At 42.3% G+C, this 15,833-nt stretch overlaps 1 protein-coding gene across 3 annotated transcripts in view; it reads right to left on the bottom strand.

Moving 5' to 3' along the window:
• The window catches only part of KCND3 (potassium voltage-gated channel subfamily D member 3), a 236,023-nt gene extending 220,933 nt beyond the window's left edge, over positions 1 to 15,090 (bottom strand). For all 3 annotated transcript variants that reach the window (XM_054028737.1, XM_054028738.1, XM_054028739.1), the window contains exons 1-2: positions 14,978 to 15,090; positions 9,294 to 10,478 (exon numbers count right to left, since the gene is read on the bottom strand). In XM_054028737.1, the coding sequence (XP_053884712.1) occupies positions 9,294 to 10,402 (1,109 nt within the window). In that variant the 5' untranslated portion in view covers positions 10,403 to 10,478; positions 14,978 to 15,090. The remainder of the gene's footprint in view (positions 1 to 9,293; positions 10,479 to 14,977) is intronic.
• Between the last annotated feature and the right edge of the window lie 743 nt (positions 15,091 to 15,833).

Below are 15,833 nucleotides of genomic sequence, written 5' to 3'. Positions count from 1 at the left end.
GCAGAATCCCCATGGGTGCTGATACTTAAAGCAGCAAAACGGTAATTCATCCCTAAGCAGTGAGAGGGTAGACTCTCTCTCTCTTTTTTTTTTTTTTAATTCTCAGCATTGACATGCCTCTGTTACCATTGTACCATAAGAACTCAGTTTCCCATATTGCTGAGCAAATAATTTGCCTTATGTAAACTTATCTGATTAAATTTCATTTTTGCCTGTAGAATATCTGATAGGGTAGCAATTTCCTCCAATTTATTCAATTTTTTTCCACAAATTAAGTTTTTCCCTTTCTGGATTGATGACTGGCAGGTCAGTGCATCAGTATTAGGCACCTGGCATGCAAAATTCAAGTTGTATTTGCTTGTCATTTTTTCAGACAAATTCAGTCTTGACATGTGCTGAGCACTCCAGACACAATCTAGCAAAACATGTAAGTACATGCTTAGCTTTAAGCACAGAATCATAGAAATGTAGGGCTGGAAGGGACCTCGAAAGGTCAAGTCCAGCCCACTGCATTGACTCGGCCAACTAAACCTACCATTTCTGACAGGTGTCTTTCCAATCTGTTCTTAAAAACCTCCAGTGATGGGGATTCAGCAACTTCCCTTGGAAGCCTGTTCTGAAGCTTAAGTAGCCTTAGAAAGATTTTTCTAATATCTAACCTAAATCTTCCTTGCTGCAGATTAAGCCCATTACTTCTTGTCCTGCCATCAATGGATGTGGAGAACAATTGAACGCCATCGTCTTTATAACAGCCCTTCACGTATTTGAAGACTGTCAGTCCCCCCTCCCCCTGACAAAGTCCCTGCCAATGTGACCTAAGGGAAAATTCCTTCCTGATCTCAAATTTAATGAGTCAGTCTTTTTTCTCAAAACTAAAGATGCCCAGTTTTTAACATTTTTTTCCCATAGGTCAGGTTTTCTAAACCTTTTATCATTTTTGTTACTCTCATCTCCAATTTGTCCACATCTTTCCTAAACTGTGGTACCCAGAATTGGACACAGTACTCCAGCTGAGTCTTCACCAGTGCCAAGCAGAGTAGGATAATTACTCCCATGTCTTACTTACAATACTCCTTTTGGTAGACTAGCCTTTTTCATAACTGCATCACATTGACTCATTCATTTTGTGATCCACTATGTGCCCCAGATGCTTCAGCAGTACGACCACTTAGCCAGTTATTTCCTATTTTGTAGTTATGCAACTGATTTTTTTTCTTCCTACGTGAAGTACTTTGCGCTTGTCTTTATTGTCTTTATTGAATTTCATATCTTTGATTCGGGACAATTCTCCAATTTCTCAGGTTGTTTTGGATTCTAATTCTGTCTCCCAAAGTGCTTGCAACTCCACCCCTCTTGTTGTCATCTGCACATTTTATAAACATCCACTCCATTATCCAAGTCACTAATGGGGTGGTGGTGGTGGTGGGGGAATTGAACAATACCGGATCCAGGACTGACCCCTATGGGCTCCACCAGATACACCCTCCTACTTGGATGGCAAACCATTAATAACTACTCTTTGGATATGGTCTTTCAACCAGTTGTGCACTAATTTAATCTAGACCACATTTGCCTAGTTTGCTTATGCGAATGCCATTTGGGACTGTACCACAAGCATTACTATAATAAAGAAATATCTTGATTACTGCTTCCCCTCTTGTCCACAAGCAAGTAACCCTTTCAAAAAAGGAAATTAGGTTGGTTTGACATGATTTGTTTTTGACAAATCTATGCTGGTTAGTCTTTGAACCCCATCATCCTTATCCTCATAAGCATGTGAGTATCCTCATTGGTAGCCATGAATGCTCAGCACCTTGTAAAATTGAGCTCTAAATCTTACCCACGAACCTCACTTCTTCAGATGCAAGACATCTGAAGAAGTGAGGTTCTTACCCACGAAAGCTTATGCTCCCAATACTTCTGTTAGTCTCAAAGGTGCCATAGGACCCTCTGTTGCTTTTTACAGATTCAGACTAACACGGCTACCCCTCTGATACTTGACTTTCCACTGGGACTTGTGCTCCTAATGCACATTGGCCACTTTGAAAATTCCAATCCATATTCTCTGTCCAGGGAAAGCTCGCAGATACCAGGATGCATGCAATATGAAAACCTATTAGCATAGAACAGAATGTAGGCCGGGGCATGTATTTATTTGTACTAATCACTCAAAATGTATCCAGTTGGATCAAATGGATTAACATAAATAAGAGTGCACATTCAGGATCTCTGCATTTGAAAAAAATGGCTGTCTTCACTGAACAGCTAAAAAAACCAACTTAACTTGAAAAGCTAGACGGTTATGGATGAAAATTGCTCTGATGTATTTTAAATCCCATGAAATGGGAATGGTACTCTACCCGCAGTATCTGTCTCCACTCAAAAATAAAATGCTACTTAAAAGCAAATAACATGTTAACACAACAATGCCATTTATAACAGTTAAACTGCCTGAATATAGATATAAAACTGCCTGGATATTGCTAGCTGGCTTGAGCATTGTAGCACCAAGAACTGAAGAAGAGGCTTGTCTCCAAATATTAATACTAAGGAGTGAGAACTGTGCCCACAGCATTGGTTTAACTGTGCTGCCATTGTGGAGGTGGATGGTCTAGGTCAGCATCTCATACAGGAAAAAGACAGGATTGTGGCAAAACTCTCATTTATTTTTAATGATGTTTGACAAAAGGGTGAGGTTGCTGTCAGCGGTCTGTAGAGTTTCTGCATGAAGTGGGTAGCTGATTTGGAATTAATTTTGAATAGTTGTTTCCATAATTCAGATTGATTTAAGATGCACCCAAGAATAACACTTTCATTACAAAACCTCCTGAGCAAAATTAAAATCATGCTAAATTAAAAACAGCCTCTCTTAAACCAGGGCTGATGAGCACAGCTGAAGGATGAGGGATGCAGGGTCAGTATAATTTGATTCCTTTTGTTTTTCTTCCCTGCTGCATGCAAACTGCTATTGAATCCAAAAAGATGGGTACACTTGCTATGCAAAGAAGCATGCAAGTCATCCTGGATTTCTCAAAACTCTGGCACCTGATTGAGAAATAATACCACCAAAAGTACTCTTTAATATTAGTGCCCCTTCAATGAGAGCACATTTTTTTGGTTTATTTTTATTTGTGTATTTCCTTATGGGCCAGACTGGAATCTCAGTTAGCCCAATGTAGTTCTGCAGTGACACTACTGGAGATACAATGTGGTAGCTGAGATTTATTAGCATTAACTTCCCACCCCTTGTATGGCTTTTAAGGGAAGCCCCCATTGACACCTACAAAACCCAGATGATCTGATCCAAAGTCCAGTGCAATCAATGGAAAACTCCCATTTATTCCATAAGCTTTGTGTCAGGAGTTAAATATTCAGTAGTACAACTGGTGGATTCTGATGGATGCACCTAGGAAAGGCAACCATCAGAGCAGGAACGTAGTGTTTGGACGTACCCAGAATGAATACATGTAGGCTGTAAATTAGAAGACTGTTTCCAACCATTGGAGGAGTTAAGGTCTGGACTAGCTTCCCAGTGGGAGTTGTGGGGTAAATTATCTGATTTGTTTTATGATGGAGCATCAGCCAGTCACCTGCCAGGGTCAGGAAGGGATTCCCCCCCCCCCATGTAATCTTTTTATCTCCTTCCTCTGAAGCTTGTGGGATGGCCACAGCGGGACATGGTACACTGGACAGGCCAGTGCTCTGAGGTGGCACTGAGAATTCTCTCAGGAGCTTGGCAGGTGGGTCTTGCTCACCTGCTTAGTTTGATCACTAAATTTGGGGTCAGGAAGGAATTTCCCCCTAGGTTGCATTGGCAGGGACTTTGCAGGTTAGGAGATGGTTAATCTTCCTCTACAACATGCAGTGCAAGTCACTTGCTAGGATCATCTAGGTATATTTGACCAAATCAGTTCCCTCTTTCTGCAGGAGCCATGGGCTTTGGTGCACCTCAGTGCCCCCTATTCTCTGCCTGTGGCACACAATAGTTGTCTTCCAAGGGCTGTGATGCTTGGATCTAATTCTGGTTGTTGTGCTTGGTGTGTGGGTGGTGGTGTTGGCCTGTGCCTGATTAAATGAGACGGTCTCTTCTGCCCTGAAACTCTGTGAGCCCACTTCATGGTGGGTGTAGTGCCCAGGAAGCATTCGGTAGCAGCAGCCAGGAAATTAAAAAGTTACACACTCGAACTTACTTTAAGGGGGCCAAATCCTTATCACTCTATCAAAGTCAATGGAGACTCACTAGCCTAACACTGGTGTTACAGAGCAGAGAGTCAAGCCTGGGAATTTAACAGCCATCTTTATGGGGATGGAGGTGGGGGAAGGATGTTTCTTTCAAAACAAAAAACTGGACTACCGCTATTCATTACCAAGGGATAAAAGGAGGTGCAAGGTCCTAGCAGGTGTGAAGTGGTGTGACTTTGGCTTCCATGGAACTACTTTGACTTACATCAGTTGATCTAGCTTTCTTCAGTAGTATTCATGCTAGTCAACTAGAACATATGTTAATGCTTTTCAAAGCCTGGCTTGGTGGGTTTGTTTTTTAAATAAACCTTCCTATTCATCTAAAGTGAGCTTATAGTTGAATGTTTTACTAACATGAGAAGTTCTTGCGCATTCTAAATTCAGTTTATAAACCAATCTGTTAACAATGAGTTTCCAAGATTGCGAAATTACTCAATTACCTGGATTAAATGGGCAAAAGAGATTTTTCTTTGCTAATTCTTTTTTTTAAACACATGATTTCTTCTGGTCAAAACCTATTTCAAATGCTAATTAGAATTTTAAATGCAACTGAGCAAATAATTATAAAATGCTTTATAAAAGCTCTGAGCGCTGTTCAGAGGCAAGCAGCTAACTGGCACATCACTTATGTGGGCAAAATGCTGGCATATGCCACACATAGATATTTTGACGGGGATTTTTGGCGACATCAGTCAGGTAGGGAATTGCAAATACACTAATTAGTAACAAGTTCATTCCCAACAGAGCCAAATGACTCCTAACTTCAGTGCACCTGGGAAAGAGAAATCCTCGGAGGCTTTGCATGGTTCAGCTGCGGTAATGGAGTCTGAGGCAAGAAATCAAAAAATAAATTGTAAATAGAAAACAAGAACAAAGAAGCAATTTCTCCAGGTCCCTCCCTACAATGCCTTAAAAATCAATGGCCATTAGACAGGATGGGCAGGGGTGGTGTCCCTAGCTTCTGTTTGCCAAAGCTGGGAATGGGCAACAGGGGGTGGGTCACTTGATGACCTGTTCTGTTCATTCCCTCTGAAGCACCTGGCACTGGCCACTGTCAGAAGACAGGATACTGGGCTAGACGGACCATTGGTCTGACCCAGTATGGTGGTTCTTATGATGATGTTGTGTCTAAATAGCCTAATCATTTTTTAACTTCAGGAACTCAAACCAAGAATCCATGTCTCTCATCTTTGGGTGTCTTAGGGGGAGAGGCAGAAAGTTGCCTATACGAGCGGTCTTAAATCTTCCAGATGTACACCTCAATATAGATGGATTCTCAAGTGGAATAGAGAGTATGGACAATGGGGGGACATGGCTAGGGCACCCCACACCTCTACAATACATGGCTATTGGAATGGGTCTAGTAGCCAGAGGCAACTTAGAACAGCCTGCAAACTGTATGGAATGTGCATTATCAACATCATTCAATCTTAATAGCATTTATCTCATAGCTTAAAACTGGGTTATCCTATCTCCCCCCAAAAAACACAACCCAGTATTACTATAGCAAAATAAACTAAGGCAGTTCTGTCCCAGCCTCATTTGGGTGCATAGCAGCAAACTAGAAAATGTGGGTAAGATTTGCATACATGGGTGCTGAATGGAATTTGGGACCCCAAGTTAGGTACCTAAACTGAGAAGTTGGTGGCTTTTTCTGCAAGGGAGCGTTGCATAACTAGACAACATTATGTCAAATTAGTAGCAATCCGAGGTTCACATTATGAAGTGCCAGCAGAACATGACACTATGACTCTGTTTCCAGTGGTTAAAGTAGACTGAAACTTAAGGAGGCCCCCTCACTACAGAAACCAAAGACAAGGGGGCACCGGCCGCACGGTGGGGCCGCATTGTACCCCAGGCAACGGAGAGGAGCAGGAGCTCCCTTCTGCTTTTATCAGAGAAGGGGGAGCTGTGATGGATAATCTCAGTCAAAGTTTCAGTGTGGAAGGTAGAAATGAGCTGAAACCCATGGCTTCATCTCTAACCTCACTTTGTGTGTGCATGAAATAACATTCACAGATGTGTTGCAATGGTTGTGCCTGCCATCCACTGGCCAGAAAGTGGAGCTGACATGTCCAAGGGGCCTTGTCTCATTCCAGGTCTTGCTGTGTATGCATCTTGCAAGTCACCACAGCTGAGACTTGAACGGTGTCCTAAAGACCTGCTCCCCCAAATGAGCTCCAAAGGTGCCTTTCTGAAGCTGGTCCAGAAGTTCTGCAGAGCACGTCTTGGGTGAAAGTTGCTCTTTGAGCTACACAGAGTAATGACTCCTTTCTCTCTAGCACAAGACTCAAGTAAGCAATTTTGTAGAGCAACAAAGGTTGTTGGGTCTTAGATACCATTAAGTCACGTTATAAACAAGATGATGATAGATGGGGTGAGAGCACAGGTTTCTGCCCTCAAGATGTCATCCAGTGTTTTGATCTCATGAGATATGACACAACACTTTAAAAACGATATCACAGTAATCTAGCTAATAGTTTGTGCTAGCACAAACTATTTCAATTCAAATCTACACAAAAAACAATACTAGAGGTTTAGGCTTTATCTCTTTGGTAATATTTTACACACAGCTGCCGTTGCTTAAATAGATCTTTCCCGCTAAAACTTACAAAGTCCCATTTCAATTCTCTGTAATTTTTTTATTCTTGTCAGCCAGTTTAAAGCACTCATTCAGCTATAATTTCTATGATTACTGTAGACTGAGAACACTTGAAAGTATTCAGAAAGTCTGTTTTGACTATCATTATATGCAGAAAGAAAAGGTGCTACATGCAAGAGGCCATTTCATTCAGATGAACAAAACTAATTGTACTATAAAGCCTTATGTACATTTTGTCATAAAGTAGTTTGTGTTAGGGAAGGCAAAGGCAAAGAAATGCAGAGTACATGTAACAGATACATGTGTGTCTGTGTAATTTTTAAAATTCCCAAACAAAACACCCCACTGCACCTAATTCTCAGAGGAACAGGATGAGAGAAGAAATACATGACTGATATTAGTCATCTTGTTTAATGCACAACTGGAAGGCACTCAGAAAGATACTATGGTGAAGAGCACAGTATAAGAAATTCTATAGAGTAGAATATAAAGGGCCATCATTTCAAAATGGGGAGCTGAAAGTTATATACCTAAGTACAGTTGTAGGAGCTTAAATGGTCATCTTATCCATTGAAATCAATAGGGGAAAGATGCTCAGAACCTTTGAAAATAAGGCCACTTTTATTTAGATGCTTAAGAATGGATTGAGGAGCCTAACTTTTGTCAGCCAAGTTTGAAATTTGGCCTGACTGGTATAACTGCAGCTTGTGTAGACATACCCCAGCTAGCTTTACCCTTGGTCGATTATGAAGAGCTGTGAAGATACAGCCGCACAGGCATCACCATGGGCTGGCTATATGAGCAATTACTTGGAGTTCAGGGGGGAGGGATAGCTCAGTGGTTTGAGCATTGGCCTGCTAAACCTGGGGTTGTGAGTTCAATCCTTGAGGGGGCCACTTTGGGATCTGGGGCAAAAGCAGTACTTGGTCCTGCTAGTGAAGGCAGGGGGCTGGACTCGATGACCTTTCAAGGTCCGTTCTAGGAGATGAGATATCTCCATTTTTTTTTTTCAGGGTGGACTTGTATAGCCCTCAGTGGAACTCAGGCTGCCCTGGCTTCACTGCTCCAGTACCTGAGGTAAGGAGATTAGAGCCAGCTCGAGTACATCTCCGTGAGCTGCAGTCGCTCCCCGGGAGTGCAGTGTAAAGGTACCGATAGACTACAGTGATGCTCAAGAAGGGGGAAAAGTCTACTTTGGTTCCTCTGGCATCATTCTGTTTGCAGATATGTTTTACATTTAGTTTGAAAAAAAAAATCCAGAGTTTACAATTGCTTCATGCTATGCGCTTTCCTGACAGCTGAATTATAATAATTTTAAAGTGTTATTGTTTTTGTTTGTACTTAATAGGCATAGGGAAGTGTTTAAATGCAAAAGCAGTTCAGTGGGACATCTGGTCACCAGACTATAAAAGAGAATTCTCTAAGGCCAAATATTAAAAACTCTGAATTTTCCAGTAGGAAACATCTCCCTAAGTACATGTAAACTCAGCATATGAGTGTGAATTATGAAAAGATTGCTTTAGTTTATGCAACTTTCGCCCCTGGAAGCAGCAACCTCTAAAAGCTTCCTTTATTTGGTATAATCCTGTCAGAGGATTTGGCTATTCTTCATCTCCCTTTATGAAGGTTTCCATTCTGAGCACCAGAAACACAAATCTATAACCTTAGCAGAAATAGCTGTAATATCAACAGGAGAGAAATTAAATATGAGCAAGAGTCCTCCAGGCTATATTTCCCATGCTTGTCATATCACATTGGCACCTGTCTGTATGATCTCTTCAAATATTGCAACTGCTACAGCATTATTTTTATGATTATTAAACTCACAAGTAGACACAGCAAAGAGGGCCATTTCCTGTTCAGTTAACAAACCATGTCCTGTAGATCACTGAATACCTTCAGTAAGGCGATTATCTGTAATGCCTGCTTGAGTTAGCAAACCTGTAATGCCCATTTGCAAGCAGTCAGATACATTATAGTAAATCTTACTTTTGTAAAAAGACAAAATAAATCCCAAGGGTTTTGTGTAAACCTTCAGGTTGGTCAAATGTGTGTCTGAATAAAAAATATAGGTCCTAGTTCTCAACTGCTTTGCACCTTGTGTTATTACATACACTTCTGCAGAGAGAATGCAGAGTAGTTGTGAAAAACTACCAGACCATAACATCGGGGCCTGATTCTCCACAGCCTTCCTTCTTGTACCCTACTTTGTACCTGTGCAAAGTATTAGCAATGTGGGTATAAGTGCTCGTGATGTTTTGCAACCACTTTGCACAGGTCTAAATGCAGACAGGCTATACCTGGGAGAGGAGAATCAGGCCCATAATAGCCCCCCCAAGCCTCTGGAACAAATACCAAAGAAACCAATACTTAACCTCACAAAGTAACCAAACTCCGCCAGCCACTGTGAGTTTGCCTATTGACTGACACAAGAAAATGCAACACTTACCCAAGGGTTGTCATGGTTACAATAGTGTACCAAAAGGAAGCTGGTATGCTGGTGAATTTGCTGGCTGAAGACCCTTTCTCTGCATAAAACATCACAGTAGCAAAGATGATGATTGCCATAGTGAGGGAAAAGAGAAGAAAGCCAAGCTCCGAGGCACAGCTCTTCAGCGTGTAGCCCAGGATTCTTAAGCCTTGGGAATGGCGTGAGAACTTGAAAATCCTGAAAACCCTGAAAACCCTTAGTGTTACAAAGGCTCCGCTGACGTCCTCATTGTTGGTCATCACCAAGCCAATGTAATAGGGCATGATGGCCACCACATCAATGATGCTCATGACACTCCTCATGAACCTGTAGCGACTCGGGGCTGCAAAGAGCCTCATAAGGTACTCGACAGTGAAAATCATAACGCAAGCTGTGTCCAAGCAGAAGAAAGCCACGGCGTACCTCTCCCCACATGGAAGCTCCTTGTTCCCAGGCACTGTGCCACATGGAACAGTTTCCACCACGTTAGTGATCACTGAGACTGCAATAAAGAAGCCAGTGACGTAGTAGAACACTAAGGCTAAGGTGCTGGTGTGGGGGTTTTCAAAAGCTCGCCACATGGTCTGCCGGAGGTTCAAAGACGGCATGGATCCTTCTTGGTTGTTCTCTGAGTCATTGTCATCCATCAGCCGCTCAGCGTTTTCCCGCTTCCTGTCTTTGTACTCTTCATAGCAGCAGTCCCCAATGATTTCAGGTAGGATCCCATAGAAGGCAAGCTCCTCGTCATAGGCAGAGATGCACTCATACCTTGGGTAATGCAGCTTGCCAGTTCTGTAAAAGTTTAAAATGCACCTAAAGACTTCAGGGTCCCGGTCAAAAAAGTATTCCTTGGTGTCTTCATTGAAGAAGAACTCCTTTTCCGTGCTGCCCAGGAGCGTGTCCGGGTACCTCTCCAGTGTAGTCCTCCAGGTCTGGAAGCGCCTCCCACTCACATTCAGAATGATCAGCTCATCCTGCCTCTTGTTTTTCTCAGTTGGGGCCAATGGCATAGGGCAGTTGGCCACTGGCATCCATCCTATGGCAGCTGCCCTGGCAAAGGGCAACCATGCTGCTACGCCTGCCGCCATGATGGCTTCAGGCCTCAATGCGGGAGAAGACCGTTCTTCTGCTTCTAAAAGGAGTCTGGAGTCAGATCAGTTCCATCTAAAAATATAATATAAACACAGTCAATGGGGGATGCTTTGCCTCATTATTTGTTTCTAAAAGACAATATTAAAACAAACTGGATAAGCACATAGGAGCTTTGACAACTGAGAAACTAAGCTGTTTTAGCCTTCCATTTAGGAGAATAATCATTAAAAGATGCACATGATCCATGTGGGAAGGTTATGACATTATTATAGATTGAAATTTTGACTAGCAAATGATTCCTCTTTAAAAGTAGCATAAACATGCTAATTTAACTTCCTTACAAACAAGACTAATTCATGATTCCACAGGTGTAATCATATATTCATTACAGCTGTCAAAAAAGAATTGGGAACTCTGATGAAAAATGCTGGGAGTTCACCCAGTGGGATTACTTAGTACTAAAAACCCTAAATAGATCAAGTTGGACTTTTGTTAAGCAATAAACAACCCTCCAACTACAGTGAAACTTGCACTAAGGACTATGCCCATTGGTAACCCTCATTTCAAAAAACAAATTACAATCTTCCATGGTTTGCAGTACAATTTTGTTCAACCTTAGTTAGAAACCTCTGGTAGGCTACAGATGGTTTGATGTCCCATGAGTGGTTGCTTGAGACAGGTTTTACGGTACTGAAATATTGCACTACTCCAATGAGCAAGAGAAAAATTCAAACTCTACTGGGCATGGGCCAGGGGAACATTGTTCAGGATGTCTGAGCTTCAGAGGTGTCTGTGGTGGGGTGTGTGAAAAGGAGCCCACTGAGGGTTAAACTATTAACTGTGTCTGATCAAAGAAGAGAAGGGCAAACTGGATGAAGCATCCAAACAAAACCTTGTCATCTTTCTTTTACCAGAATGTTACCTTGACTGTCTAACAAAGGCAAAAGTCTTTTAACCAAAGGGTGGAGTGCATTCACTATAATGCCATTATTAGAGGCCCATCTAATGGAGGAAAAATATCCCAAACTCAGATCCTCTGCTGGTGTAAATTGGCATAGCTCTATTGAAGTCAATGCAATTACACTGATTTATAACAGTTTAGAATCTAGCCCAGCCCTGAATTTTCTTGTTCCTTTCTATAGTCAGGCCTCTTGCTTTATTTAACCTTTTTTGTCATTTGTCTATGCTTTCACTTCCTTAATGTTTCTAACACTGCCATACAAATATTTGGTAAAAGATTTCACGTCATAGAAGCAGTACTAGGGGACCTACCCAAAGTCTGTTAAGTCAATGGAAAGACCCCCATTGACTTCAGTGGCCACTGGGGCACGCCCTGGAAGCTTCCTTAGGGCAAATAGTATTATTCTCTGTAATTCTACTACAAAGTATCTTAATTCTATGAATAGTTCCATTCCAGTTACTGGGGCTGTGGCATTATTGATCTCAACAGGTCATCAAAATACTGAATGAAAAATAGTAGTGGTTTCACCACAGGTTGATTCTGACTAAACTGCTCACAGAAGATGCTTTTCTTGTGTAGTAAGCATTAACATGCTTCATTTTAATACAAAGCATCTTGCTGTACAATTTTGTTTCTAAAGGACAATTGAAATCCCTGGGGCAAGAATCTTACTCGTGCCATAAGAAGTTTAGGAAGTGTAGAATAAACCGTAGTGATGCTGCTCCTAGAAGGATGCTGTCGGTACAGTAGAGGCACGAGAACCCCTATCCCACATTATTTTATTATGCAGGGTTCGTTCAGCATTACGATGCATTCTTTTGCTCCCTTATTCTAAAAAGTGAATTAGTTCTGTAGAAAGGTGACATGGATACCTTTGGGGACTGGAGTCCTTTGTTCATCCCCAGAACAGGCACAGCACAACAGTATAAACTTCATCCACATTGCTTCAAAAATGTGCCTCAATCCCCAATTGAAGAGACAACCTCTAAGGGCTAGCTGGACCCATCCACCAACACTGTCACTTTCTATCGATGGCAATGGTGGATTTTGTGATGGGGAAACTAAAACTAAAGAGAGGCCACCCCGGCTACCAAAGTCTTTCTAAGCTAGTACAATGCCATGGGATGGTAACAACTTCACTCATTATCCAGCTGGGTTAAATGGTGGGTAAGTAACCAGGAGATCTAGACTACATATCCCCTTACCTATTCCCTAAGCAATACAGACCCCTTCTATGTATTTTTACCTAGAAAAGGTCTTATTGACAGTGAGGTCATCCTGCTGAAAATGTATGGAACATCCCTGGATTTTTGCAATAACACTGCTTGGGATCCTGAGTTTCTCTCAAGTCTAATGGGGTACCTCCTTACAAACTTCACACCCACCCCTGGGTGTGAGTGCCAGCTCACCTCACTTTGCAGCCAAAGGCACTATAAGTGCTTAAATAGTTAAGACAACACTGATAACATTTATAAGCCATTAATGAGTTAAAACCTTTGTTTTATTTTTTTTAAAAGTCCTTCCAGGCTGGCTGTGTATATGGAGAAATTTTAAACTGCCACTATCTGAAATGGCCAAGAAATTAAAACACAGGAGGTGGCTGAGTATCTGTCCATAAAGGTTGATTATTCAATTACTGTATCTCAGGGGCCTCTTCAGCAGATGGACTTAAAAGTTCCTAATGTATGTGCTCAGGGTTTACTTTTCACTTGTATTATGTCAGTAGCAAAGTAGCTCTGTTGCTTATCCTAGATAAACAAAGTGATGGAGTCCTTTTTAAAGATTCAAAAACAAAAGTTGTTCTGTGGCCAATTTTTGAGTGCGTTTATGTAAAGGAGGTGATGTGAGAAATCAGTGGAAGGTGAAGTAGCTTCATCGCTGAGGAATGGTTTCTTTTTGTCAGATTTTCAATCAACAATACCATCAGTGAGTAAAGGAGAGAGAGGTTGTGAACGATGCACACTAAGTCCATAGTGATGAGATATAAAACATCAGATTTGTTAGCACCTTCATCTTGCTGCAAATTTCCTGAGGTTCTAATGGAAATACTTGAGTTCTTATAATAGCAAGCAATGGGCTGGTGGAAATATTTTGCTCAAGGCACACTATTTTTTAAAGTAAAAGAAACAAATATATAAGCATCTGTATTGTATATACATACTGACATACATTGTATATAAGTAAACACACATCACGTACATGTTTATATGTATTTCAGTTCTGCTGTAGCTAATTTTCATGTATAATTTGAAAGAAACTAGTTAGTAAAGGTTAGTGGTGGCAGTTAGAAAAGCTTGTGTATAAGATAAAAAGATTTGGCTTTTTTGACTTAACCTAATATCAACATTATGGAAGCACCTAGACTTAGGGAAAACAAAGTAACTACCCTACCACCCAAACTGTATAACTAAAACTACAAGTCAAGCCTCTTATTTTCTAAAATGACCTTTTCCCCGAGCATGTCACCTTGCTGATCTATCTCTACTGGATGATTTTATTCCAATTTCAAAACACAAAAACTAGGATCAGTAATGCATTGGAGGAGAATGTTGTAGAACAAGTTTGTCTTCTCACCCAAAGGTTGGGGGGGGGGGGAAGAGAGGAATAACCAATGGTTTATCTTATTAACTGCTGCTAGCAATGTCAATCTTAAGAGATGCCCCTGGATATTCTTGTGTTAAAAAACTGCATACGCTCATGGTGTTTTCAATGACAGAAGCAGATCTGGATAACTTTAACAAAATGAGAAGCTATGAGTTTCACGATGAGACACGGATTTGACCGTCAGAGGGGTGAAATATTGGAACGGCCTTCCGAGGGAAACGGTGGGGGCGACGGACCTGTCTGGTTTTAAGATTAAGTTAGATAAATTTATGGAGGGAATGGTTTAATGGTAAAACATAGTAGTCAAGGAAAACCAAACAATGGTAGGTAAATCGTATAATGGCTGACAGGGGTCAGGCTGGTGACTCTTGCCTATATGCTCGGGGTCTGACTGATCGCCATTTTGGGGGTCGGGAAGGAATTTTCCTCCAGGGCAGATTGGCCGAGCCTCTGGAGGTTTTTCGCCTTCCTCCGCAGCATGGGGCAGGGATCTCTAGCAGGAGGGTCTCTGCCGATTGAAGTCACCTAAAACAGGATTGGGGACTTCAACAGCAGAGTCCAGGGAAGGGGTAGGGACAGTTTTATGGCCTGCAGCATGCAGGGGGTCAGACTAGATGATCATAATGGTCCCTTCTGACCTTAAAGTCTATGAGTCTATGAGTCTATGGATAACTGGAGCAGAGACAAGAGAAATAACCCTCAGCATACTGTGTCTTTCCCCGCTTTTTTATCCTTTATGGGGGCTAGGCTCAAGCAGCAAAGATCTTTTCATTTAAAAGGCAAAATATGCCACTCAAAGCTTCAGCGTCCTCTTTATACTCCCCTCCCACCCATCAAACAATAAAACTACCCGCTCATGTTTGCAACGGATCAGTCAGCGAGAGATTTACAGCAAAAGCATGGAAAACCACAGCAACAGGCTTAGAATAAACGCGTGGAAACTTCTACCCTTCCACCCCCGACGACAGGAAAAGCCCCATCTTGCTGGCTCACAGCAATGCCTTACCTTGCAAGGAAAGAAACTCTCATCCCCAAAATGCAGGGACTGATCTAGGAACCGTTGGGAAACCAATCCTCAGGATAAAGAGTGAATTGTGCTGTCTGCCTCTCAAATCTTTCTAAATGCAGTCAGGAGTAATCAGAAAGTATAATCAGCCCTGGGGAAGTAGATAGAAATGACTAAACAGCGTCTCCCTTGTTATTGCTGAGGTTGAGTGAGTCTCTGTCTTCCTTCCTCCCCCCTAAGCTTGCTTATTTGGGGAGGGGGGGTCTTTTTTTTTGGCATGTCCTTCAAATCCAGCTTTACTCCTGCTGCCTGGTCAAGCTGGAAATGGTACCCAGTTGCTGAAGAATCCGCTCTCTTAGATGGAGCAGGGATCATGGACTGAGCCTGGAGTCCCCCCCTCCCTCTCTCCGAGACCCAGAGAAGCCGGCTGTAAAACAAGATGCTGGCGAGAGGCGGTGTGAGCTACCAGAGACACACCAGCAAATGGAGTCATTAAATACACACCAGTCCTGACACTGCATGCTAATGGGCCCAGCACAGGAGGGAGGAGGGGAATGTATGTGGAGGAACTTTAGCGTTACCTGTTAGAGCTTTTGCAGTTTGTTACCAGAGCAGCCTGTCCCCCTCCCCGCCGCGCAGGGGTCTCTTCGGAACAAAAAATAAACTCTCTTCTCCATCGCCTCTCTCAGGAAGGTGTGGGGGGGAAAGGGGCCAAATCTTTCTTGGAAGCTCCCCCGTCCCCCTTTATCAATGGAAACACCCGATCTTGCCTTGCCAGTAGGGCAGCTGCAGCGGGTGGGTGATGCTCCGCAGCAAGAGTTAGGGTCCGTCCCCAAAGCGGGGCCAATACCTACAT

Source organism: Malaclemys terrapin, chromosome 4, assembly GCF_027887155.1.
Source record: "Malaclemys terrapin pileata isolate rMalTer1 chromosome 4, rMalTer1.hap1, whole genome shotgun sequence".
NCBI classification, from domain to species: domain Eukaryota; kingdom Metazoa; phylum Chordata; order Testudines; family Emydidae; genus Malaclemys; species Malaclemys terrapin.
This window is presented reverse-complemented; position numbering and strand designations above follow the sequence as displayed.